General features: G+C 37.1%; 1 protein-coding gene across 1 annotated transcript; it reads right to left on the bottom strand.

Moving 5' to 3' along the window:
• Positions 1-394: 394 nt before the first annotated feature.
• LOC139324278 (gamma-aminobutyric acid receptor subunit rho-2-like) lies at positions 395-24,476 on the bottom strand. The gene is made up of 9 exons (XM_070954001.1): positions 24,148-24,476; positions 16,919-17,025; positions 11,379-11,446; positions 10,248-10,471; positions 9,437-9,519; positions 8,706-8,846; positions 7,275-7,427; positions 3,471-3,658; positions 395-1,372 (listed from the first exon to the last, which is right to left on the bottom strand). Exons 1-9 carry the CDS (start codon positions 24,348-24,350, stop codon positions 1,058-1,060), a joined length of 1,482 nt encoding a protein of 493 aa, XP_070810102.1. The 5' UTR covers positions 24,351-24,476; the 3' UTR covers positions 395-1,057.
• Positions 24,477-26,173: the final 1,697 nt, after the last annotated feature.

Here is a 26,173-nt window from a genome sequence, read left to right as displayed (position 1 = left end):
CACTGAAAGTGATTACAGAACACCAGACATACAAGTAGTCCTCATTTTGCAACCACAAACTGAGCCTGGCAACAAGGTTGTTCAGCATAGTGGTTGCTAAGTGAAACTGCCACTGTCCTTATGATATTACTTCAACTTTCCTTCACTTTACAAACCTGTGAAGGTCATCAATGTGGGGATTGATTGCAAACTTTTTCATCACTGTGGTAACCATGAATGGTTGCTAAATAAAGCACTTGCTAAATGAGGGCTACCTGTACTTCATTCAGAATACTTGCATGGACCAGTAAATGCAACAGCCCGAGGTGAAGAAAGATATCTAGAATAGTGCAAAGAACTTGCTTCTGAAGGCATTCTTTAGAAGTATATTTAATATTTAAGCACATGTCTTCTTCGTTCTTTTAACTTATCAACTGCTCAGTTTAGTGAAATTTGAGGATAATTTGAGTTGAGGATAATGAAAATCAAATACATTGAATCAAAAATCAATGTATTTTTGAGAAAAATTTGTAAGTGCATGATCCTGATAAGGGCAATCCTTTCCAAGATCCTTGAATGTATCCAGATGCATTCTAACCTGTCAATCTAGCTTGGGGACTGCTTCACAGCGCCTGCTTCTTAACGAAAGAAATTTCATAAGGGGTGCCAACAATCCTTTATGATAAAGATGGACTGCATCATTGTGCTGGCTGACAGATTTATCTTTCTCCAACTGTCTCAATAAAGATCACAGAGCAGATTCCTAGCCATTTTTATAAGTATAGTCTTTATGCCTACTATGATGACACTGCAATGGCTGAGACTAAAGTTCAACAGCTGCGTATTTTCACATATGAAAAGCAAACTTGTCATTTGTGAAGAAAGGACAGAGAGCAGAAAGTATCCAGCTTGAGTCAATCATCTCTAATACCATTGTATAAAATGTTTCTTAGAAAAATATCCAGTGTTTCCATGTGCCACAGCTGATACAGGATGGATCATTTTCTCACTTGGAATCCAAAATTTTATTACCGGAATCTTCTACATATCTCCTGAGTTAATGAGAGCTACAGCATGTTCAGCAGAAGACAGACCAGTATACTATGTTAAAAAATATATAGGTGCCTGGAAATATTAACCTTGAATATTTGTCAATTGCATGAGTGTTCTGGATAATACGTAGGCTAACATGCTCTTTGAGCCCTTTCTTCTTTGATGAGTTAGACTCATTACTCATAGTCAAATGGATCACCATCTTCTCTTGTTTATCCTCCTCAGTTACCTCAGATACTATTTGATTTTTGGGATCTCCTTCTGGGCTACAAGCATCCAACTCACTGTATATGCCATATATTGTCATTCCTTTTGTAGAAATTCCACCCATGCATGGAAACTGGGAAAATAAAACAATAAAGGAGAAGGAAAATGTAACTACAATATGAATCAAACGGAAGACAAAGATTGCACTGCAATTTCATATGAAATTTTGGTACTCTTGTATTTGCAAGTTCTTTTAAACTTTGGTTGAATCCACGATCCACCAAGTGGAATTCATAGAATGAAATGGTCAAATTATTTTTTTCATTATCTCTTTTTCTATCTGCAGCCTGTATCTGTCTCCCAAATCTTCTCCGCAGGTTTAGGAATTGGTTTGTGACAGTAAAGGAGAAATGACAAGAATGGTTACCTTACATCCTTCTTCCACTCAGGACTATTCTGTTAAAGCTAAACAACCAGCAGACTATGCTCTTCTACTCAATAGAAAAATAACCCTAAATATAAATCATGATCTTTTGTTTTTCAAAATTATTACTAAGACAGAATCTCAATATATGGGATTACCATTTTACTATATATGAAATGCCATCAGTGTTAACCAGAAAACTTAAAATTAATTAATAGTTAATAGTCGCATTAAGTGCAAAAAAATTAATCTTGAATTCCTTAAGAAATTTAGACTTGCATTTGAGTTACAATTGTTTTGAGGAAAATACTTGAGATAATATTGATGGTATGTTTCCAAAACAGAACAGAGAAAACTTTGAATGATAGAGACAAAGATTCATATTTCTAAGTATCATATTTATTTGTTCATTGAAGTGATTAAAATGGCTTCATCAGCTCAAATGTCCATATGCGTTTCATTTTATAGACTTCACCAGAAAGCAGTTCTAATGGAAGAGTATCCATCTGGATTGCATGGTAAAAATCATTGTTGTTGGGGCTGTTTCTCCTCTTGAGGATCGGATCTGAGGTTTGAGATTTGTGGAACTTGCCCTTTCACAAATATACCCATTGAGATCTTTTATCTACCATAGGATTCTCAAATGCTTTCTAGTCTGCCATTCCCTGGACAATTAAAATTACCATTTTATTGGGGAAACTGGTTATACATTTAAGAAAAAAAATATTTTAAATATAAATAAACTTGGCTTGTATCAGCTATTATGCAACTTAAAACAATAACATCAACAGCACTAATAGGGTAACATATCATCTCATACAGATGACATCAAGCATCCTGTATAGGTACATTCTGTGCATGGAAATTGGCTTTGTTTTCCTGTCAGTTTAGTCACAGCTTCCTGGCCATCCATCAGCTGTGACTGAAATAAATATAGAGTAAAACTAGGGAAATACCATATTGAATTTCCCCATTCTTAATCTCCAAAACTGTTTCTGCTAAAGTCCCAGACTTAACCAGTTCAATTCTTAGGAGTTTATTTGCCTGTTACTCCTACTGTTATGAAATTCCTACTTTTGTAATATCTACTCATATTTCACAGTTGGATTCCGACAAGCAGAGTCAATGAAGAAGCCAGCTATAAAATCATAAATTGGGCCCTGCTATGTTGAGCTTAATGATGATGGATAATTTTCTTAATGACCATGGTGACAGGGTTCCAAGTAACAGACCCAACGCAATCAAACCTGAGGCCTAGGTGTTCCTCAAGGTACAGACTTATTAGGCATGTCATATTGGCATATCTGGTGAAAACTCAACTCTGAAGGTCCCACGGTTTTCCCACCCAAATTAAGTCATTTCCCCAATCCACATGTCCATTGCACAATCCAATCCGATCACATCCCCAACCCCAGCTGGTTTCAGTCCATGCCTCCCCAGCACCTAGTGAGAACGTCCTTGATTCCCAGGAGAAAGAATTTTATTTTAGCTATAAGTCTCGTCATCTATACATCCACTTCCTGTTCCTACAGCTTCAACCAGCGTAGCTATGGCAGCCCTGAAGATGCTCCCAAAATGGCTTCAGGGTTGACACGTGATGGAAATATAGTTTACAGTAGTGTTGTCTAGCTTAACTACTGTGTTGCTTAACAATGAGATGGCTGGTCCCAACTGTGGCCATTAAGTGAGGACTACCTGTATGTACATCAGAAATTTCTACTATGGATTTCCCCAACAGGGCCAGCTGGGTTGGAGAAGGCTGCTCGAATATAGTCATAAACCCAGGCACTTGGTAAGCATTTCTCACCTTTTCTTGCTCCTTTCGCTCTTGCACTGTTGCCAGGTAATTCACCGCTGCATATTCAATGACCGAGAGGAAGACAAACACAAAACTGACCCAGAGGTAAATGTCCACAGCCTTGATATAGGAAACGCCAGGCATGGAGGCGTTGACACCAGTGATGATGGTAGACATGGTCAGGACTATTGTGATTCCTGAAGAAGCCACATGTAGAAAGATGGCATTAACACAATCAAGCAACAAGCTTATCAATCAAGCCTAATAACCAGATACAGTTAATTTCAAAGTCTTTGTGGAAATGATAGTAAAAATGCAAACCTCTTGAGCTTATACTGAATAACTATCATCAGGCAGTAACTACCATCCCTAGGCATTACCTGTTAAGTATCCAATAACTGAGACTTCTGAGATCCTAGGCTCTGTTGCTTGCCAGATTTTTATTTTTTTTATAAAAAATCTCATCTATTGCTAACAAGGACCATTTGCTTTACAAATGGTTACAAGACAGCAGTCTTTGGCAGAGAAAGGACCAGTCATCCTACTCACTGCGTTTTTTTATTTACCAGCTGAGCTCTCATTTCTGGACTATCAGACTTTCTGTAGCTTGCCAAGAATCCTTATCAGTAAGCTAAACTGTGCATGTCCTCCACCCACATTCCTTCTCATTCTTTTCTTTCTTCTCCTGCCAACAAAGGTCCGGCTGCTGAGAAGTAGCCGGCACGAACTTTATCAAAAATCTAACTATTAGATTAGTAAGATGTTTTATTTTCTTTATAACAAATAAATGAGTTTTCTTAGAAGATATATCTTCGGGTTTTGTTTTCTTAAAGTATGCTGGCAAGGAAAGGTCTCGATCCACTCCTCTTAATCAAGGTGCAATTATCCCAAAGGCAGAATGGGATTAATCAGCGCCCTGACAAACCAGTTGGCACCTTTGAAAGGACATTAAATTTGCATACTTTTATAATCACTTTTAGAAATAGCTTATGTTTTTTCAGCTATTAGAAACCTTTGGATTAATAAATTTGAAAGCCCAGGGGGGTGGGGGTGTTGCCTTAACAAAAAGAAGTTTTAACTACAGGTAGTCCTTCAGGTACAACAGGCTGTTTAACAACTGTTCAAAGTTACAAATGTACTCGCAAAGTGTATTTATAATAGAGGTTCAACATTTCAACCAACAAGAGACCTCTGCAGTTATGTGACCTGGATATAGTGACTCCTGAAGAGGCAGCCATTTTTAGACGTGTGACCTCCCTTTTGGGGATCCAGAAGTTGCCTGCAGTTATGACATGATTTCCAAGGTCCTTGTACTCAAGCACCTTTTTTTCCATCACATGACCAATCAAGATCAGGAACTTTGCAGCCAGCATGCTTCCCCCCCCCTTCTCATTGATACCATGTAGAGGAGTATGTCTCTCATTACTGCTCTTGTTGCTTCTTTTGTTGCTGTTGCCTTGAGGATTGGAGGATGACAGTTGCCTTTGTGAGTACTTTCCTTTTTTCATTATAATACTGTACTTGTTTGTAAATACTTTATAGGGTTTTTTTTCCCCTTCGTTTCTTGAAATTGCTTGCGGAAATACTAGCCAGCATCTACAGAAAGTACATTGAGTAAAGTTTCTTTGCATACTATACTGTATTTGTTTGCATGCATGTGTTTTGAGATTGCTTGCAGAAAGTTTCTTTGCGTTCTACTGTACTGCATTTCCTTGCTTTTGCTTAGAGGCTTAGTGTGTACAGTACTACTGTGAATTGCTTATAGAACAGCTGATGGGTGGGGAGCAATGGTTCCCTCTGGAGGCTCCATGGGAGCCCGGCAAATTTATCCCCCACCCCAATTTAAGTCCAGGCACTTGCATGGAAATGCTGCAGTTTGGAGGCAGAGGGCCAACTCGCCTTGCCAGAAGAGCTGATGGGTGGATGGCAGCAGTTCCTTCTGGATCCTCCACCAGGGAGCCCTGCAAATTCTCAACCTTGTGGGTTCACTTAACAATCGCAGAGGTCATTTTTTTTTTTATTTTTATTTTTTTATTTATATGCCGCCCTTCTCCGGAGACTCAGGGCGGCTTACAATGCTTTAAGCAATAGCCTTCATTCTTTTGTATATTTTATACAAAGTCATCTTATTGCCCCCACAAACTGGGTCTTTGGTTCTTTCACAAAAAGAAGCAAATAACACATCTGATCTTCCTTCACTTAACATCCCGGTTGATTTGCTTAATGAGTGTAGTAAAAAACTGTCATTAAAATAAGTCTGACTCATTTTACAACAGATTTACAAGATTTATGACCTGAATGGACAAGTCCCATTAGGATTGTACCTCAAGGACTATCTGTACAAGCTTAATTTTAAAAAAACAGCAAAAAAAAAAATGATTTTAGAAAGATACAGATGAATAAGGGTCAATATAAATTTCAAATAAGATTTGGGAATTAATTATAATTAATTTTCCTGTTGAAAAATGCTTTTGTTTTGAATTTTTTTAAAAAAAAAACATTTCAAAAATTGGACACTAAAGGGAACTACAGATTTCAGTTAAAAGAGAAGAATACAAACTTGCTAAGTGTTACAGAATGGCATAAAATATTCTAATACTGGAAATATTGGACATTTTTGAAAAATGGAACTAAAAATTAATATTAACAATGACACCAGCCTCCATACTTAGACTGTATCTAAAAGATATTATGAAAGAGAAATAGGTTTTACCTACAAGACAGAATTGAAAGTGGATTTACAAATGACAAATGACAGGCTAGAAAACTATACTGTACTACTGAAAAAGATGTTGCTGTGGACATACAAAGGAAACAGACTGATATTTTAACAATTAAAATTGCACATAAACAACAAGCCAAGAGAATTGACTTGGATATTTTTTTTATATTGGTCTTACAAAAGAGACATGTTAAAGTTTTGAAGGGACAAAGAAAAAATGAAAAGAAAACAAGTTCTATGATGTTATTTGAATGCACTAAAGATTAAGGAATATAACTGGTTTATTTCATCAAGGTTAAAATAGATTATTTATTTCTGGTAATCCTTAATGGACTTCTGCTGACACAAAAACTAAAATAACTATGCTTTATGGATTTGTTTTATAGATAAGAGATGGGATATGGGAAGAAGATATTGTTGTAATTTAAAAGTGAAAATTATTAAAATTGCTTATACTTGTGACTGAAAGTTGGAAATCATTTCTTTATATGTTTTGTTTCTTTTTCTTTACTATATTCTTCAAATTTTATTAATTCCATTTTTTTTTTCCTTGCACCTTTTATTCTATTTTTTTACTCTATTAGTTTTTACTATTGTGATTATAATATTTAATAAAATTATTTTTGGGGAAAAAGGGACACCATGAGAAGATTGATCCCAACTCTGCTCATTTTCTGAGAAGCTTCCCAGGCCTGGAGGTGTTCCTGGGCCTGGAAGTTTATTAAATTTGTTTTTACTTTGGTGCTTTTATATATTGGTTGTTAATTTTGTATGTGCTTTTATTTGTTGCTATTCACTAAGTCACTCTGGTGACCTAGGCAGTCATATAAATCTAATTAATTAACCTAATTAAATCTAACTCAATAAAATAAACATTTTATAGCTAAGACTAATCTATAAAAGATTAATTTCTAAGATATATTTTTATTTCTGTGAAGACAAAGCAAAATATATACCTTTTGCATACCTTGCCCTATTTTACTTTTAGGATAGAAATCTTAGACATAGAAATCAAAACGAATGCATATAAATGAGATATGTTTAAGAAACAGTCATGCCATATCTTATGTATCTAGACAGGAACCCCTCACCTAATGACACTCTTGCAGGCACAGCTCTATGGTCTATCCAGAAGGAAACCCAGGATAACATGACCATCAACGTGGCAGGAAAATATGTTTGGAGCAGAAAGAAGAAAATATGGCGATGTAGAATAAAGTTAATGTAAAGGCGGTTGTACCGACCTATTGAAGAAAAATGTTAAAATGTGAAGTGAGCAGAAACATGAACAGTCAACAGAAAAGGCATCTTATATGCCACACAGATAAAATATAAAGAAAGGGAGGGGAGGGGAGGGAGGAAAAAATAGATAGATTGAAAGAATACAAAAAGAAGAAAATAAAAATGCTGATAGACTCTCTCTCTCTCTCTCTCTCTCTCTCTGTGTGTGTGTGTGTGTGTGTGTGTGTGTGTGTGTGTGTGTGTGACAGAGATATAAAGGGGGGGGAGGGAGAAGGAGAGAATTTAAGTACTGTATTTGTCCTTCTAACAATTATGCTGTTTACAACAGTACAATGATGCTGAAGACACACCACTGAAAAAACAGTAACTTAATCTTATTGTTATAAACCACGTATCTTCCATTAAAAAAGGGAAACAATGCTGAAGTACACAGCCTAGCTGCCCCAGCAAGTTCTTTAATAGTGAAGGTCTGTAGAGATTCTTAGTCATCCAGGTCATGGTTGTCCCAAAGGTGTTTTTTCAGGAGGCAACTGGACTTTCTTGGTTTTTCTTTGAAGATGTTTCGCTTCTTCAACTCTGACAGGATAGATTCTTCCATTCCCCATTATCCTGTCAGAGCAGAAGAAGCTTCTTGGATGAAAAGTGAAACGTCTTCAAAGAAAAAACAATGAAGTCCCGTTCAATAGCGAAGGCATTGATAGTTGTAATTCTGTAGTATCTGGAGAGATGTCTTCTCAAGAAAGTTATTGTCTTTTTGCACTTTTATTCTGAAGCCTGAATTATACAGAAAGTGCATTTGATTTTTAAAAAAATCCTAAATGCTACTTTAACAATAACTACCTCATTTTGTAAATAACATGAGAAAATGTTAGGAAGTCTTATTACCGCTATATTAGATGAGATAGCAAAAAAGCTTTTTAATGTTTGATTAAATATACTTTGTTGATCACTGGTTTACATGAGATGCTTTATTTACATTCACCAAGCAACTGTATGAATAGAGAACACAAGGCCACAGTGATGTGGTTTTTAAAATTCTGTACCGGCATCAAAGATTTAAATATGTACTTAGCAATGAAGCTCACTTTAAAAACTGTGAAAAACTCAGTATCTCAGTTATCTCTAATACTATATGCTGCACAGGATAGTTGGGAGAATTAAAAAGAACAGGAAGTACAGGAGTACAGGAAGACCAAGTGGGCTGCCTGAGTTTGTCAAAGGAAATACAGTTAAAAAATTAATAAAGAATGAAAGAATGGGGTGAAATGTTCTTGTCATACCAGTACTACTATAGAAAGCAAGTCTGGAGGTTGTGTGAAATTTTTGAATCAAGAATTGAGACAAAGAAATCTTTTCATCTGTTTTTAGGGATTCGGTCCCATTTTTCCAATATAACATCAAATCTTCATCTGTATATGCATCTGCAAAGGTAAGATGTAGAAACGGCAAAATAATTATTTTACCAGTCAGCAGCAAAATTATGAAATAGGCCAATTAATCAGAGGCCTATCTTTCATGACTCCCCCAAAACCCATCAGACTACCCCACTGCATACTGATTTTCTAAATTTAGAGGTTGGAAATAAATGAAAACTACATTAAAAGCTTCAAATGGGTTTCATGCAGTTAAGAGAAACAAAAGTAGTTCTCCAAAGAGAAAGTAGTCCAGAAAATCAGAGTCCCATCTATAGTTATTCATCTACTGGACATAATCTCCCCAATGCACTCCCCCTTTTTTTAAAAAAGCACTCTGTGAGTCCCCCATCCACAATCATCTTTTTTTATCTCTCCTTGAACATGAAAAGGCAGAGGAAATAGTGTATTTTAAAGGCAGAAGAATGGATACTGTAGGTTTAGTTTAGTTTAGTTTTATTTTAGTTGGCTCTGCTTTAAAGCAAAGAAGTAACCAACTCAAGCAGAAATAATGGCTATCAGTAAAGTCAACAGATTGTCTGCTGTTTAATTTGTTATCCCTGTAGTTTTACCACCAAAGATAAATAAAAGCTACTGACAGCTTTCAAGCTCCAATGAACACGTCTGTGAATCTAGGGGGAAACGGCTGAAGTCCATATTGCACATTGCTGTCACTGTGATCCTAGAGTAAATAAAAAAATAAGAGTTGATGTCATTACAAAGAAAGAGCTACAGGCATGGGATTAATAGAGTAATATATGAATGAATCCATGTAGAAAAATAAGAGTTGATGTTATCAACAAAGGAGAATAATTGTATAACTTTTATATACTGTTGTTGCTGTCTAGCCCCATCTAGTGGCTGGAGAGACAAATACCAAGTATATTGTTTGAAGCTGACCTCACCCCATTATCCATCAGCCCGCACTCTCAAAGCAAGTGCAAGCTGGGAAGCTAGACTCCATTTCCTTTAGCATTTGGAGAAGGCAGAAACACGAAGAATCCATCTTAATCTGTGGCACACGGTCATCCAAGGACAAACCCATATCCCACACACAGAGCATCACTGGTGAAATTTAAATTGCTTGTATTTATTAATTCTTATGTTCAGCAATAATCTTGTATTTGGTTCTCATTGTATGTATCCCTATTTTCCCCAGTTTCACCATATCCTGTTCTTTCAATAAAGCATTCAGATCTACGCACACAATCTGTTTTATTGAAGGATAGGTGGGTTTAGCTGCATGTCAAGCTGCACACAGACTAACACAGTGTAATGAGGACAGAACAAATATGGTAATATATGAAGCTACATATTCATATTTGAAATCAGCCCATGCAACAAAGATCTGCTTGAATTACAATACTGGAGGAAGAATATGGAGTAGTTCATATAGAAATGTGGGATTACCTCGTGCTATAGAGCACATGGCCATCTGGGAACACCCGCAACATGATGTTGTCAGTGGTGGTATCATGAATGAAGGATCTTTTAGAGTGGACAAAGAAAATGTCTGGCACCCAGATCTTCTTTACCAACCGTCCATCAAAAGTCATGCTCCTGTTCGTACGACTGGGAAAGGAGAGACGCTCATCCTTCCAATAATGTCTCAAATACAGTGTCATTGTAAAGTCCTGAAACAAAGTGTGGGGTGGTGGGAGATATCTTGTGATTATATCTCTTGATCTTATAAAAAACTATATTAATTGATAATTGTGAGTTTTTTAAATTATCAGAAAAAAATCAGAAGAAATTGAACCGTCCCATCACAGTGAAGAAGGCTGTCTCCCAATGGCCATCTGTTGCATCCCAGATGCTCTCCAAATAATAATATTACCTTAGTTCACATATTGCATGGTTGGTTTAATGATGGTTTACTGAATAGGCTATAGTTGCCTGGAAACACATTAAACCATTAGGATGATCTGTCAAGTCCAATCATTATTGCATTTCTTGCACAAATGGTGACTAGTTCCTGGGAGAATCAGTTCAAGAACTTGATTTTTTAAAAAAAATAAAAAAGCAAACCATTGAAGCCAAGAAATAGGTCAAGGTTTCCTGAGAGACCTAATTCCGCATCCTCAGATGCACAGACCATTGTCTTAATTTCAATCTCTCAGTGTTACTTCTTCACACATTAGGCTTTATTCAACTCCAACTAGGCTTAATTTTTAAGAAAATCTGTAACAATCATCCCATTGACAACATCATATTATTTTGATTACTACACCATAAAAAACAGTTAGTGCAATAAATATTTAACATACATATATATGTCTTGGTGTTCTATACCATATAAGGTATATACATAAAGAGGAGACGGTCAAGAACACAAGCCAGACCCAGAAGAAGATGGAGAGACAATATCAAAGCATCAAATAACAATGGTTGAGGCCACCAGAAAAGCAAGAATCAGAACTTTGCATCTCCCTAGATGGAGGAGGAGGAGGAGGGGGGGGGAATAATACATTTTCTTTAATCTGTGGGAAAATTCAAGTCACATCTGGTTTTGGATAAAAAATCTAACATTAAGTAGCGTACCATATTGACTTCTGAAATACTGTCCAAATTTTCAACCTGCACATCCACCCCAACAGGAATAGCTGGACCTACAAGAGAAAGAAACTGAGATGTTGAATATAAGTAGTTCTTGCTTAATGACTGAATGAAACTTCTGAAATAAGTTTTTCTTTTCCTACATCTATTAAACAAAGAACAGCTTCTTTGTAGAGACGTTGAATTATTAATATGTCTTCCCTGCAGGAATGAGGGGGTGGGTGGGTGGAGGTTGGCTGTAAAGATAGAGTTGGCAATGGGAAAAGAGCACTGTTGAAGCAAACAGAGGGCAAGGTCCAACTGAGAGTTGAAAGGGATTAACATTTCCTTGTGAATAAAAGAATGAAAGAAATGTCCATTCCAGAATAGGTGCCTTAAGTTATATTTCAGCTGCATGTAAATGGTTTCCTCTTTAGGATTTGTATTTGTAATATTGAAACATGTTCTTTCTCTTGGATGTACATTTAGGGCTAGTTCTTCGACCATGCACTGCTAAGCCTAGCTATCAGATTTTGCTACATCAATTACAAAGGAGATATCCTATTTTCCCAGAGCAATTGGATCATGAAACTAAAATAGGTGACATCACCCCCTCTTGGGTCGGATGTGATGAAGAGGACTCAGCATACCATAGCAGAGAGCAGGCAACTTGAGGAGAGTGTTAAAAAAACACTAAGCAACTGTAGCTATCAAACAAATCTTATAACAAAATTATTGGACATCCGTTTAGGAATTAAAGCAGTGCTGGATAGGAAGGTTTCTTTTTAAAAAAATAATTTAAGCCTATAGGTCCACAGTGGATTAAATTTAATGAATTAATAATTAGATGCAAATTACTGTGTTTTGTGATTCTAAGGCTCCTTTGGAAGTGGGCAACAATGGGGCATGGAGAAAGATCTGTAAGGATCTTTCACAAAATGAAAGAGCACCAAGAATCTTGTACCATTTTAAATACTAACAAACAAGTATCAGTATTCCTGCATCCAGATGCACAAAGTACTAATACTCCTACCCAAGCTGTGAGAAAGAGCTTCAAGTCAGAGAAGAGAAAGGGAAATATAAATTCCTTGTTTTTCTTAGCAGTACCCTCTGAGAAACATATCCCTACAGAATTCCATGGCATGGAGTGTTGAAGTAGTGTTTCCTCCATGGCACCAGCCTTCTAGTCCTCAACAAAAATAAGATATCCCAGGAACGAGTGAGAGCTAGAGATAACAGACATTGTTGTGGGGTTGTTGTTTTTTGCCACAAAGAGATATGTATGTAGCAGCTTTGTGATACCAATCCTCTCCTAAATATTTGGGTGATCCTGTCATATCTCAAGGGTTAGGAATAAACTATGCATTTTGAAATATACTGCTCAAAAAAATAAAGGAAACACAAGCTGAAGACATCCAAGATCTGAATGAATGAAATAGCCTTATTAAATACTTTGTTCTTTACATAGAGTAGTTTATACACTGCTCAAACAACTAAAGGGAACACAAAACTACTGTATGTAACGAAGAAAGTATTTAATAAGGCTATTTCATTCATTCAGATCTCGGATGTCTTTTGCTTGTGTTCCCTTTATTTTTTTGAGCAGTGTACATATAGCTAATATTCTCTTTCTCACTTCTGTCCTGCTTTAGTCATGAGGTGGGTGAGAGATGCTGTTCCTGCAGCTTCGATCCAGGATAACTCAAGGACAGCAATCGGTGGATTCCAAAGCTTCATCTCGCCTTCTACTCTGTGTTTCATCCTAGCAAATAAAAACCCCAATCATCACTTATTGTGCAGGGGCAGGCTGGGCAACTGTGATGGATGCTTCAGCCAACTTTCAAGCTGAGTGACAGATAGCTATAGAAGGATGCCTCCTCCAACCTGCTCCTGTGCTTGTCTTCTGTCCCATTGACCTGTCAGCTAACCTGTTTTCAGACACGGGTTTAGCACTCTTTCAGAAGAGTGATAAGCACAGTTTCAGAAATAATCCAAGTAATACCTCATCAATGTGGTGAAGGGTCTGAAAGGGACCCTCTTATGTTTCACTCCACTCTTTCACTGCCCACCCCCCCACCCTCCAGCTAACAGGAAAAACTGACAGGCCTCTTGTCAATTTCACCAGAGGTCTCATCTATGCCAAACTGATAACTGCTGCAAAAGAATGAGAAGAGTCTGTGGACACCAGCAGGGAGAAGTACCTGTGGAGTAGGCAAAATAATGGTGCTCCTCAAATGAATTAAAAACAATAGAAATTATTTCCACATGAATCATCTTGTCAGCAATAGTAGTAAAAAATCTAATGCACTTGTTCGGGACAGAACCAGTAATATAAAGCTACCTAGTAAATTCTTTCCCAGTTTAATTGATCTCCCCCCCCTGCCCCCAAGAGACTAGGTAGCAAGCTTCTATTCCTCTATGCCCCACACAATGCCATCTTTGTCTCTTTCCAATCCCAGCCTGGATTTTTTGGGAGCCTTTCTTCTTTTCAGGATGTAATTTCTCCCCAAAAGATGAGAGATTAAGGGCCTAAGAGGCTGATTCCCTCCTATATCTGCTCCTGCCACCTTTTTTTTCACCATTCTCCTTAGGGCTGATTTTTAATTCAGCTGGGCATTGCCTGAGGAAAAAACTTATTTTTTTATTTCTAATTTGCACTTACCTATGATTAGCCACTCAATCAACATAATTTTCTGGTGTCTCATACAACAACATTTTGAGCCACATGAAAATTGATTTGCAGAAAGCTAGAATTGGGTTGGCTAATATGTGTTCAGTAACTTATACACAACCACAGCCAAAATGGCAGGGACAGCATTTGAAAGAGCAGCATTTGTAGGGGAAAACGTATGGGTACTTCCTCCCATCCATTTACTCTCCCTTGCAACAACACCCTGTGTGTATCCACACATATCTTATGAGGAAAATGCAAAGCTGTAGACTTTCTGCTTTCCTCATAACACCAAGCACATTCTATCCTGCATCTACAAAACCAGGTATTTCATAAAGTTCTGAAGTCTCCTAGAGCTCCAAATTATTTCAAACTGTTTCATTAAAGTGATACTTAAAATTGTTACATAAAGCTCTGAAATTTTAGAGGCTCTGATTTACAGAGCTTTCTAGAGAAGTCTTAACAGAGCATCTTCTCAGCGTGCCAAAGTAGGGCATGCAACTACTGTACTCTGATACTACAATCTGTTTCTCCCTTGGATGGTCCTTCCAACAATTTCTTTTACAAACTGAAAAGCGATTCTGGAAGGAGGCTGAGAATTTGCACAGCCGTTTCTTAATTATTTCCCCCGATATCATCTTTCTGAACAAAACTCTTTTCATGCTGCTTTCCTACCTCACAGGGAAAACAACCCAGTGTCTTCAATATCTTTCTCCTGAAAATAGGAAGGCCCTGTAGATACCAATTTTCAATGCAGCCTTTCCTGTAGTACTTAAATAAGTAAATCTAGTCTGACCTAATCTTTTTTTTTCTTGCCAGAAGAAAAACAGGTGATGGAGGACAATGTTTCACACAAACACAGACTGAAAGTCAGGATGGATATGTGAGTCCTGCACAAGCAAATTTGACTGCCCCCAACTTTCCATTCCAAGATTATATGAATCATTCCAATTCCATGGAACTTGTAGTTCAGCTCTTATGGTTGTTCCTGTTTATTTTCAGCCCCAGAGCTTCCCAGCCCAAAGGACCAAAAAATTTCAGCCACATCAAACCTTCAGACCAAAAAAAAAAAAAAAAAAAAAAAAAACCAGGAGGCTGAACTGTACTGAGAGTGCTCAGAAAGTGCCTATTCATCCTTATGTGCTGGGTGTTTAACTGGTATGAGCCCTGGTGGCGCAGCAGACTAAAGCACTGTTATTAACATCAGCTGCCTGCAATCACTGCAATTTCAAATCTCACCAGGCTCAAGGTTGACTCAGCCTTCCATCCTTTCTAAGGTAGGTAAAATGAGGACCCGGATTGTGGGGGCGATAAGCTGACTTTGTATAAATATACAAAAGTATGAAGGCTATTGCTTAACGCATTGTAAGCCGTCCTGAGTCTCTGGAGAAGGGCGGCATATAAATCAAATTAAAAAAAAAAAAAAGATCTGCAAGAGCAAGCCATAGTGTGCAATCACAATAATAACCTCTTCAAGGAAAACAGAGTACAATTCAGAAGCTTTATATTACCTCTTTTCTGTTGCAGAAAACTACCTGGGACTCAATTTTACCTGAGGCACCTAGGTGGGATGTAGGGCAGAGGACCTGCAGTGCCAAACTCCCATGTAGAAAACCAAACCCAAGAAAACCTCCCAAAGCTCTGGAAACAACGGGATAGTTATATACTATATACTGTAGGACACTGTGTTATTCTTTCACCTGTGACAATGTATTAACAACAATAAAATTTAGCAATTAGGTTTGCCCTTGAAGTGGGCCCATTTATATTTTCAGCTGTACATCCAGATTAAAGGCCCAACAGTAGAAGATGTTTGTTCTAAATTGGGGATAGAGGAAATGAATAACAACTCTGCTACAACACATTTAGGCTGTTCTTCCACAGAAAAGATAGCGCTATTTTAAGTATCAGCTAAAGCTGCTTATTCATGGAATCCCAGTTGTTTTTGGTGGAAAAATGAGCTGACCTAGATGAAAATGCTTTGACTCAGAATTTGAGGAAGGGAGTCAAAGAGCAACATTTACATAATGGTTATATGTTAATATTTGTAACAAATAATGCCTGAACATCTGCTAGCAATAGCAAAGTCATTGGCGTGGAGGAATCACTTAGGAGTGGTCAAAACAAGATGTGTCTCCTATTTAGACAGAAAAGGACTTGGTTGAAGGGGAAGAGAGGTTTAGCCACAAGCGAGCAGAAATCTTGAATGCAGGTTCATATGGAATCCATCTTTCCCAAGGAAAAATGGCATTTTGGGAGTGGGGGTGGGGTCAAAGAGCATAAGGATGAGAAAATGTTACAAAAGAGGCTGCAATTTCCTGGGGTTTTTTTTTCTCCCATTCAGCTTTTTTGGGGAGGAGGGTGTTTATCAACTGCGTAATCTATTTTAGCAACCCAAGATTTGGGATCCAGTCAGGGAAATCAAGCCTGGCCTCTAAATTATTGCTCAGCAAAATGCACTGTATTAGGCTTTAATATGGTTAAATATAAGGAACTTAAGGCAACTGCTGTTGGGCTAATAAATATTTTACTTACCTTGAGTTCTGGGAATTATATTATGAAGTCAGTTCAATAGAACAAGTATGTTGTGTGTTTTCTCTATATTTTCAAAATCTATAGTTCCCCAGAATAAAAGTATCATTTAGTAAACCAGATTTCCTGAAGACAGTTGACAATAAGATGGACGTACAATCCTTCCATTTCTTTCTGGAAAATCACTAGTACATTTATACTGTAGTTTTAGCAATGCTCTGAAATCATAATCTCACCATCCAGTTGGGAGGCTTAATTAAAAAAGTAGCTTGAAGTAGCTTGTTTGGAGCTTCTAAGCTGAATCATTCAACTTTACAGAGATGAGTAAACACACATTTCTTACCTCCAAAGGCAGGCCTCATGGAGAAATCATGGTCCTCTACTCTCAGAAGCCTTTTGCTGCTCCCTGGCCAAGTTTTGGTCATGTCATAGTTCTTTTTATATGAGTAACTAGATTGAAAAACAAGAATACCAGCTATAATTTCTGGTAACTGTGAGAAGGACCACTTTAAAAAGCTGAGGGGTAGTTTGCTAATAATAATATACTGAAGTTACATCTTTGCAAAGGGATTCCATGCACTGGAGTGACCATGAAATGATTTAATATTTATTAAATTTATATGCTGCCTGTCTCACTATCCAAAGTTATCATGATGGGAGAGCATGCCAACATATTGAGTCAGATCTAAGTCCCAACATGGTACCTTTGTGCTAAATTGGGAATATAAAGAACTCTCCTGAAGAAGCAGAGAAAACGTAGCATAAGAAAAATCCTTACAATATCATATATCTGGACTTCTAGTTGTCCTGAGCACAAGCGGAAGCGTAGGAATTGAAAACATGAAAACTGAATGCACTGATACTATCAGTTACAGCAGTAGCCTTTCCCTAACCTGGACCTCATCCAGACAACAATGATCCTCATGGTGTTAGGGTTGATGGGTATTATAGACCAACAAATTCCCAGGCACTAGACCAGAGAAAACTATTTTAGTACCTTTTATGCTGACTAACACAACAGCATCTTATCTACGGGCAGTCCTTGACTTACTACCATTCATTTAATGACCGTTTGAAATTACAATGGCACTGAAAAAAGTGACTTATAACCATTTTTCACACTTACGACCGTTGCAGCATCCCCATGGTCACGTGATCAAAATTCAGATGATTCATATTTATGACAGTTGCAGTGTCCCAGGGTCATGTAATCCCATTTTGCGACCTTCTGAGAAGCCAAATCAATGAGGAAGCCAGAATCATTAACAACTGTGGCAAGAAAGGTGGTAAATGGGGCGAAACTCACTTAACAACTGACTGTCTCACTTAGCAACAGAAAAGTTGGGCTCAATTGTGGTTATAAGTCAAAGATACCTGTGATAAGATCTCATGTAGAGAATATATAATCTGATTGTATCTGTAGTTAAAGAAATAAGATCTCATGTAGAGAATATATAATCTGATTGTATCTGTAGTGAAAGAAATAAGATCTCATGTATGAATATATAATCTGATTGTATCTGTAGTTAAGTTTCCCTCTTCAGAATCAACTTTAACGTGTTCATTGAGCTATATCTCCATGCGATTGGTCTGACTGAATAGGTATCCATAAAAATAATCCAAAGGTTAATTCTTTCTATCTATTGTATTATATATTATTAATTGCCTGAATTCATACAAATAAAGACAATCAGCAACAGGTTCTCTAAAAGGTACAGTTAAACATAACTGAATGAAATTTTGGTGGTGTAAACCCAACCATATGAACTTTGAATTCAGCATACTCTGTTTAAATGAATGAGTATTATGGGTAAACAAGGCTGCACTGTACTAGATAGCTAAATAACATGGTGCTTCTAATGCTCCTTCAAATGGGTATTTGACCAAGGATATAAAATCCAAATGACTATTAGATAACAGCAAAGAGATGCAAAAAGCTTACTATCGGCTATCATCTATCACATTGTTTCTCTTTAGTATTCTATTATTTTTTAATTCAATCCATTCTTTTAACCAGGATAAACCAGCCGCTTGATAATAAAGTTCCCATTCTGGGAGTGCTGTTCCTCCTCTGTCTTTTGTGTCCTGTAGTAATTTAAGTTTAATATGTGGGCGCTTCCCCTGCCATATAAATTTGGATGTTATTTTATTCAATATTTCAAAAAAATTTTTTTTTCTAATTTTATTGGTATAACCTGAAATAAAAATAAAAGTTTTGGTAATGGGAAGGATCTCTACCATTAAAATATCACACTGTTTCTCAATTTCAGCAATTTTAAGATGTGTGGACTTCAACTCAAAAGAATTCTCCAGCCAGCAGATCTAGCAATTGGCTGGATCTTCAAAGTCCAAATCTGGTGGCCCTGTTAATATGGAGATAGCTAGGCATTAACAGTTCTTCAGGAAAAGATACTGACTTGCCTCACTCCCAAACTACAGAACAGGGTGGATTTGATTTAAATCAAGTTGATTTAAATCACAATTTAAATCACTAGTAAAAAGGCTTGATTTAAATCAACTCGATTTAAATCATAATTTTTAAAGAGCAACTGTCATCTCTGCTACTCCTTTGACCCACTGTTGACTCACCGATAGTCCCAGTGTTGCAGAATATGCAGCCTCATGCTACATAACTAAGGTCCATTTCATGCTGAATAAACTAAATTATTTATGTATCTTAAATAGAAAACTATCTTACAATAGATTTTTACCCCAAAAGTTTTTTATTAAAATAAATTCAATAAAAATAAAAAAAAATCCGATTTAAATCAAAAAAATCTGATTTTTTTTTTATTTTTTTAAAAAAATCATTGATTTTTATCCACCCTGCTATAGAACACATTGGTAAGCAGGTATCATTGCTAATCTTGCTAAATATCTGATCCTTGGACTGATTTGATATTGGAACGGGTAAAATTATAATAATACGCACTAAATGAAATTACATTCTTCATTTACTGTATGTGTGTATATATACAGATAGTCCTAACTTACAACAATTCGTTTAGTGACTGCTCAAAGTTACAACAGTAAAAAAATGACTTATGGCCATTTTTCACATTAGCAACCGTTGCAGCATCACCATTGTTACGTGATCAAAATTCAGATGCTTGGCAACTGGTTCATATTTATGACCTTTGTAGTGATCCGGGGTCATGTGACCTTCTGACAAGCAAAGTCAATGGGAAAGCCAGATTCATTTAACACCTGTGTTACTAACTTAACTGATTCACTTAACAACTGTGGCAAGAAAGGTCATAAAATGGGACAAAATTCACTTAACTGTCTCACTTAGTAACAGAAATTTTAGGTTCACTTGTGGGTCATAAGTTGAGGACTGCCTGTATATATCACAATTCTCCAAATGTCTGCTCCACTAAAATATGGTCAAAACCTCTGAAGTTTGAGAACAGGATTTGTACTACATACCCTGTTTCCCCGAAAATAAGACATCCCCTGATAATAAGCCCAATCAGGCTTTTGAGCGCATGCACTAAAATAAGCCTCCCCCCGAAAATAAGCCCTCCCCAAAAATATTTAAACGCAGAGCTGGAAATCAGGTAAGATGGCAAGAGGAGCTCCAAGAATATGTGCATTATCTATAAAACTCAAGAGAAAACGTAGTTTGCAGCACCAAATCTGCATACCATTGGGAGAAAAACAGATTTAAGTGTAAAACAATACATAATTGTTTTCATCCAACCAATTTTACTGTTGAAATAGTAGGAAAAGGGTTTACGGAGCCCAATTCCCTGTGAAATAACATTGCCTTATGCATACATTGATTAACAGCTTGATAGCAGATTAAAAACAGATTAACCAGAGTCAACCATCTGGGCATTTCTGATGCCATTTACAAGGCCATCTTCAAGTTGTCTTTTTCCTCCTCCTTCCTTGCACTATCTTCCATCTTCCCACAGAAGAAATCTTTTGGAAAGTTACTTCAAGGTAGGGTAAATCTTACTCTACAGAATAACGTGCTCTACTTGAGCAGCAATTAGAGGAGAGTCTTGCATTTTGACAGCCTCTCCTTTGGGCTTGATCTGTCTACTCAAGACCACAGAAGTCCCAAGTTGAAGAGCCACAAAAAAAGAGGGTAAAACAATTAAAGCTTCCCCCAATTACACAAAACAATATACTAATCACACATACAGTTTGCTCACACACTGCCTGGTGAGGAATATTTGTGTTTCTGTTTAAATTACATCTAGTACATATGATGCAAATGTTATTCAACTTGTCTCCTTTTTAGTATTTTTTCTTTTGATGAGGGAGGGGGTTCATTTCCTCTTTCCTGAGGAATGCAGAAACAGCCAGTTTAGTTCTTCTTTAATTATTTCTCAGTGCATGCACAGATACAGGTAGTCCTCAATTTATGACCACAATTGAGCCCAAAATTTATGTTGCTAAGTGAGAAATTTGTTAAGTGAGTTTTGCCCCATTTTACAACTTTTTTTGCCGCATTTGTTAAGTGAATCATTGAAGTTGTTAAATTAGTAACTCAGTTGTTAAATGAATCTGGTTTCCTCATTGACTTTACTTGTCAGAAAGTTGCAAAAGGTGATCACAGGACCTTGGGACACTGCAACTGTTATAAATGTGAGTCAGTTGTCAAACATCTGAATGTAAATCACATGACCATGGGGATGTTGCAACGGTCGTGTGAAAAATGGTCATAACTCACTTTTTTTCAGTGAACTGTTGTAAATCCTGTACTCTACTTACAACCAGTTACTTAGCGACTATTGGAAACTACAACAGACCCAATCAGGGCAACTTGCAACCCAGATTTGAAATTCCAACATCCCCCCTCCCACTGTAGTCACATGATTGAATTTTGGGCACTTAGCAACCTGCCCCCCATTTACGGCTGGTTGCAATGACCCATGGTCATGTGACTTAAATTCATGATGTTTTTTTTTTTTTTTTTGTCAGAAACCAACATTTACTTCTGCTTTCTGGCAAATCAATCAATCAATCTCATTATGAACAATGGATTCGCTTAATGATTCACTGCATTTGCTTAATTGTGGTGATTCAGTTATTGACCACCACAATAAAGGTCGTGAAATCAGGCTTTGTCACATTGTAACCCACTTAACAGGCACAATTTAGGACTATAAATCCAGGCTCAATTATGATAATAAATTGAAGACTGTCAAAACACTGACTTTTCCCCCAATCTTGGGGACTCTAATTTGGCAAGGATGTTTAGAAACATGCCAATCAAACTAAATCACATATGTGCTATAAGTAAGGCCAACTAACCTCAAGGTACATAGATTGCTCTATGGGTAAATAGGAAAAGCCTGGGAAATTTGCCTTCTCTGCCCAACTGAAATGAGAAAAGCTGCACCTGAAGGACCACTTTGCTCATATTACATATTTTACTAATACATTCTGCATGATATTATGGATAGAATACTAAATATTTATTTATGAATCCTTTGTGCTCTCTAAAATCGTCTGTTTGCAGATGTTTTTTTATCCAACTAGGTAACATCTTCAGCTAGTGCTAAACAAGAGTGGGCTTTACTCTCTATTTACATACAGTAGCTTGTCCTATCAGTATTGGTGAAGGTGTTGTTTACTCATGGTTAGTTTCTTGATTAGGCTGTTGTTTATCTGAGTTGGTAATTCCTTCATTAGGAATTGTTTGCTGCTTGATTGTTTAGTTTCAATCCTGGTGTTAATCCCTGTTTACCTGAGTGCTGATTGCTGGCAAAGAAGTATTCTGGTCTTTTTCTTTCCTTTTTTAGCTTTTTTATTGTCTCGTTTGAATGGTCTGTAAATGATGTTTATGCCTATGTATATATTTGGTGGTTTATTTGTCTGAATGTCAAGCTGAAATTTCCTAGCATTTTTGGATTTACCTTGGTCTAGGATGCTCAGTTTTCCCAGTTGAAAGTATGGTTAACTCTGTCCATATGTTGTGAAATTAAGGAGTGTTTTATCTGGTCTTCTCATTGCTAGTTGGCGTTCATGGATGTGCTCTGTTAATCTTCTGCCTGTCTGTCCTACATAGTGGCTGTTAGAATCCTTACACTGTATGTTGTAGATGATGCCCGTTTTTTTCTTTTTGAGCTACTCAGTCTTTAGGTTTACATAAGATGTTTTGGAAGGCTTTAGTTAGTTTGCGTGCTAACTATGCAGGGCCAAATCCCATATATTTCACCCATTTGTTTTATTAATAAACCAGTAGTCCAGTCATACAAAAGGGTTTTTCCCCCCAAAAAAATCATTGTTAGTGTCTGTCCCTTCCCAAGCATTTGTCCCCATTTTACAGTATACTTGTATTTGCTTCCATGTTAATCTTCATATCATATTTTCCTGAGAAAATGCTATCAGATGAAAGGCCATTGGACTTTTTCAGCAACTGATTATCTAGTTCAGCATTCACACTGGAAAACTGTTTTGTGCAAATCTGGTACATCTTTTTTCCTCCACTGGTCTGGAACTTTACTACTCTTTTACCAAGTCTTAACCTTTTCCCCAAATCCTAATATTGAGCTGTATGTCCAACAGCAGATAAATTCTTCCTCCAAGCCTATATACCTCTGCAATCCTAACTGGCATGGAACAGCAACACGCTCTTGGGGAAGATTTGGAAAAGCTTAAAAGATGAAAAAATAGAAAAGGGAAGAAAAAACTTATAGTTTTGCTAAATAAATCTAGCTTGCACGCCTGAGTTAGCCAAGTAGTCTGAAAAGGAGCAATTCTCACTGGACAGCAGAATTCAAGAGCAAGATGTATTCAGGGTTTGGCAACTATTTTAGGTTATTTTTCCCCTATATAAACATGCTACCTTGACATGAAACCTGATAATTTTAAAGATCTTTCTTGCTATTCCATAGCTGTTTTTCATCATTAATACTCAATTCATTTATAAATAAAATGCCCAGGGATCAATAATAACAGGACAGCTGCAAATTTAATTAGTAATAAAACTTACTCGACTAAACATTATTTCTCTCCAACTAAACATGTTCCAATTACAATTTCTTAAACTGCAACAACTCTTTACAGAATTTTTTTTTCTCAAAGCTTTGGCCCAACAGTGTCCAGATCCGGCAGGATTCTAAGTGGCATCCCAGATGAAGATTGTGTTAAATGCAACTCCTAGAGTTTAGCATCTCTCCAGAAGCTGCCTTCTCTTTTAAATCCTGTGAAAATACGACTTGCTACCTAACAGTATAACAGCATAAAAACAATTCAGGATTTCCTAGGAAATCATTCTTGCGTGTTTTCTGATTGCTTTGAACAGAGTTCCTGTTTCAGCAGCAACCTGGTTTGTGGTCGAACTCCATCTGACTCACAAAGTCAAGAATGAAAACCACATGGATTTCAGAGGCATTTTTAATGCTCGTCGGGACAAGAAATCTTGGAAACCATAAACATTTCTATTTACTGTACTTGTACTTTTAGTACAACGCGCGCTCTTTATAAACTTCTTATGCAGGAACGTATAATAAAACTCGCAAAAACTACACCTCTCCGCAAATACATGCAAGTAGAGGGAAACCAAAGTAGAGGAAAAGGGATACATTGATTTAATCGTAAGGCTCTCCTTACCTTATTTTTTGCACCTGGGCTTCTGCCGTCCATCTCCCCTTTCTGTGCTTCCTACTTTCTCCGAGAAGGACCCCGCAAAAGAGCAGCAATATGAGTTTTGCAAAATACAGCATACTTTGGGAATCAGGGCTCCCTGTTCCTTCCGTCCAGCCGCCTCCTGACGGGTAAAATGCACTCCGGTTTAAACATCGAACTATCTGCATCTCTCAAGCGTTGCATTTGTCCGAGCGACCATTCTTATTAGAAAAGCTGCTTTTTTTTTTCTTCCAGATTTTAAACCAGCTTCCTAAACCGCCTACCTCGCATCCATTCCTCCCCTCCTTGCTCGCCGATTAGCCGTCCCTCGGGAAAGAAAGTAATCCTAGCTGGCCGCGTTCCCACTGAGTTCTACATGGGTGGCCAGCAGCCAATGGAAACGCGGGATGGGATGCCATGCGCCAGGCTTTAGACCAATCAGGCGTACCTCGCGGACGGGGACGCCCTTCTGTCCGGCATCTGTACGCTTTTTTTTTTTAAATTATTATTATTATTAAGGGTTGCCCTGAGTTGAATGTTTGTGCGTTACGTTTCTCCATTGCTGCCTATGGAGAGCAAGCGGTTTCGAACCTGGAGGGGGAGGGGGCGGTGGAAAATAGCTGCTCATTGGGAATTTGGAAATGCCCTACCTAGTTGGTCGTTTCTTTCTAACCCTTTATGTCTGTTTCCTCTTTTTTTTTTCCTTTAGTTTTCCTGATATGGAATGATGGGACCAAACAACATTCCTGGGTCAGCCAGAGACAGTTTTTATTGCGCAAGGTTCAGAGGCAGATTGGTTCTTGCTATCTGAACAAAGAAAGAGCCCTGGTAGGACTGCTTTTATACATATCCAAGACAAAGGACCTTGCTGGCACAGCAGTTTTCCATATATGGTTAACATACATCCATTATACAATAATTGACATTTCCTAATTACTAAATTCCTATATTATTTTCTAGTTCATAAGATTATCGTAGCTAAACGTCCTTTATTAGTTCTGTGATTGCTGATGCATAGATTTATGTCTTCCTTGGTTCCATATGGATGTCCTTACATCCTTGACAACTAGGTCCCTTCAGAAGATATATATATATTATCCAGGATGTCCTTGACAACTAGGTCCCTTCAGAAGATATATATGTTATCCAGGATGTAATTTATCTGACTTAGTGTAATCTTCCAAACAAATATTGTTCTTCCAAACCAGCACATTTCTTTCTTACAATAGAGAGGGTCTTTTAGAGTTCATGGGGCTAAGCACATTTTTCCCTTATAATAATGTGAATAGAGAGGGTCCTTTAGAATCCAGGTAGCTGACTCTGTATGATTCCTATTTTATTTACCTTATTCACATTATTCCAGCCAGCTGGAAACTCCATTGTTACCTTCATTCTCTCTGTTCTGTGTCAGTATCTGTCCCTGGGGCTAAACCTACATGAAAAGCCATGGTTTGTTTGCTCCAACCATTGTTTAAAGTTATCATTCGTAGTTTAAATTACAGGTTAAGACATTAAGCCATAAGCCGTAGTTTACAAATCAGCGGTGTGTAAAAATTGTGTTGGCTTTAGAGAGGATTTCGAGTGCAGCGTTGATCAAGATTTTAAGAAAAGTACTGAATTGATAAAGGCATTGGATACTTTGTCCGCATCCAACCAAGTTCTTTTCCTTGTGGTATAGAATAGAGGGATTACTTGGTGTCCTACTTTTCGTTTTTCAGTGTATAATTTTTATTAAAGTCCAAATTAACATGAAGGAAGAAAAAAAGCAAAGCCAAAAAGTGCAAAAAAAACCCCTTCCTTGAAGAAAATAGGAAAAGAAATTATAAAATAGCTTCCAACATTTTTCATAGCAGCTGTAAGTACAAATATCTTTTAATCCCATCTTAAAGTTGCCATATTTTTTTCTAATCTTTTATCTATTTACCCTAAAAGGAAAAATTCTGGATTCCATTGAGTATTGATCTTTAAAATTCTCTAAGTATCTGAATACAAACTTTTTTTAGCTTTTTTA

Source organism: Pituophis catenifer, unplaced genomic scaffold, assembly GCF_029215685.1.
Source record: "Pituophis catenifer annectens isolate HBS135680 unplaced genomic scaffold, rPitCat1.0.hap2 SCAF_1, whole genome shotgun sequence".
NCBI lineage: Eukaryota > Metazoa > Chordata > Lepidosauria > Squamata > Colubridae > Pituophis > Pituophis catenifer.
The sequence above is the reverse complement of the archived record's forward strand: the minus strand, read 5'-3'. Positions and strand labels throughout refer to the sequence as shown.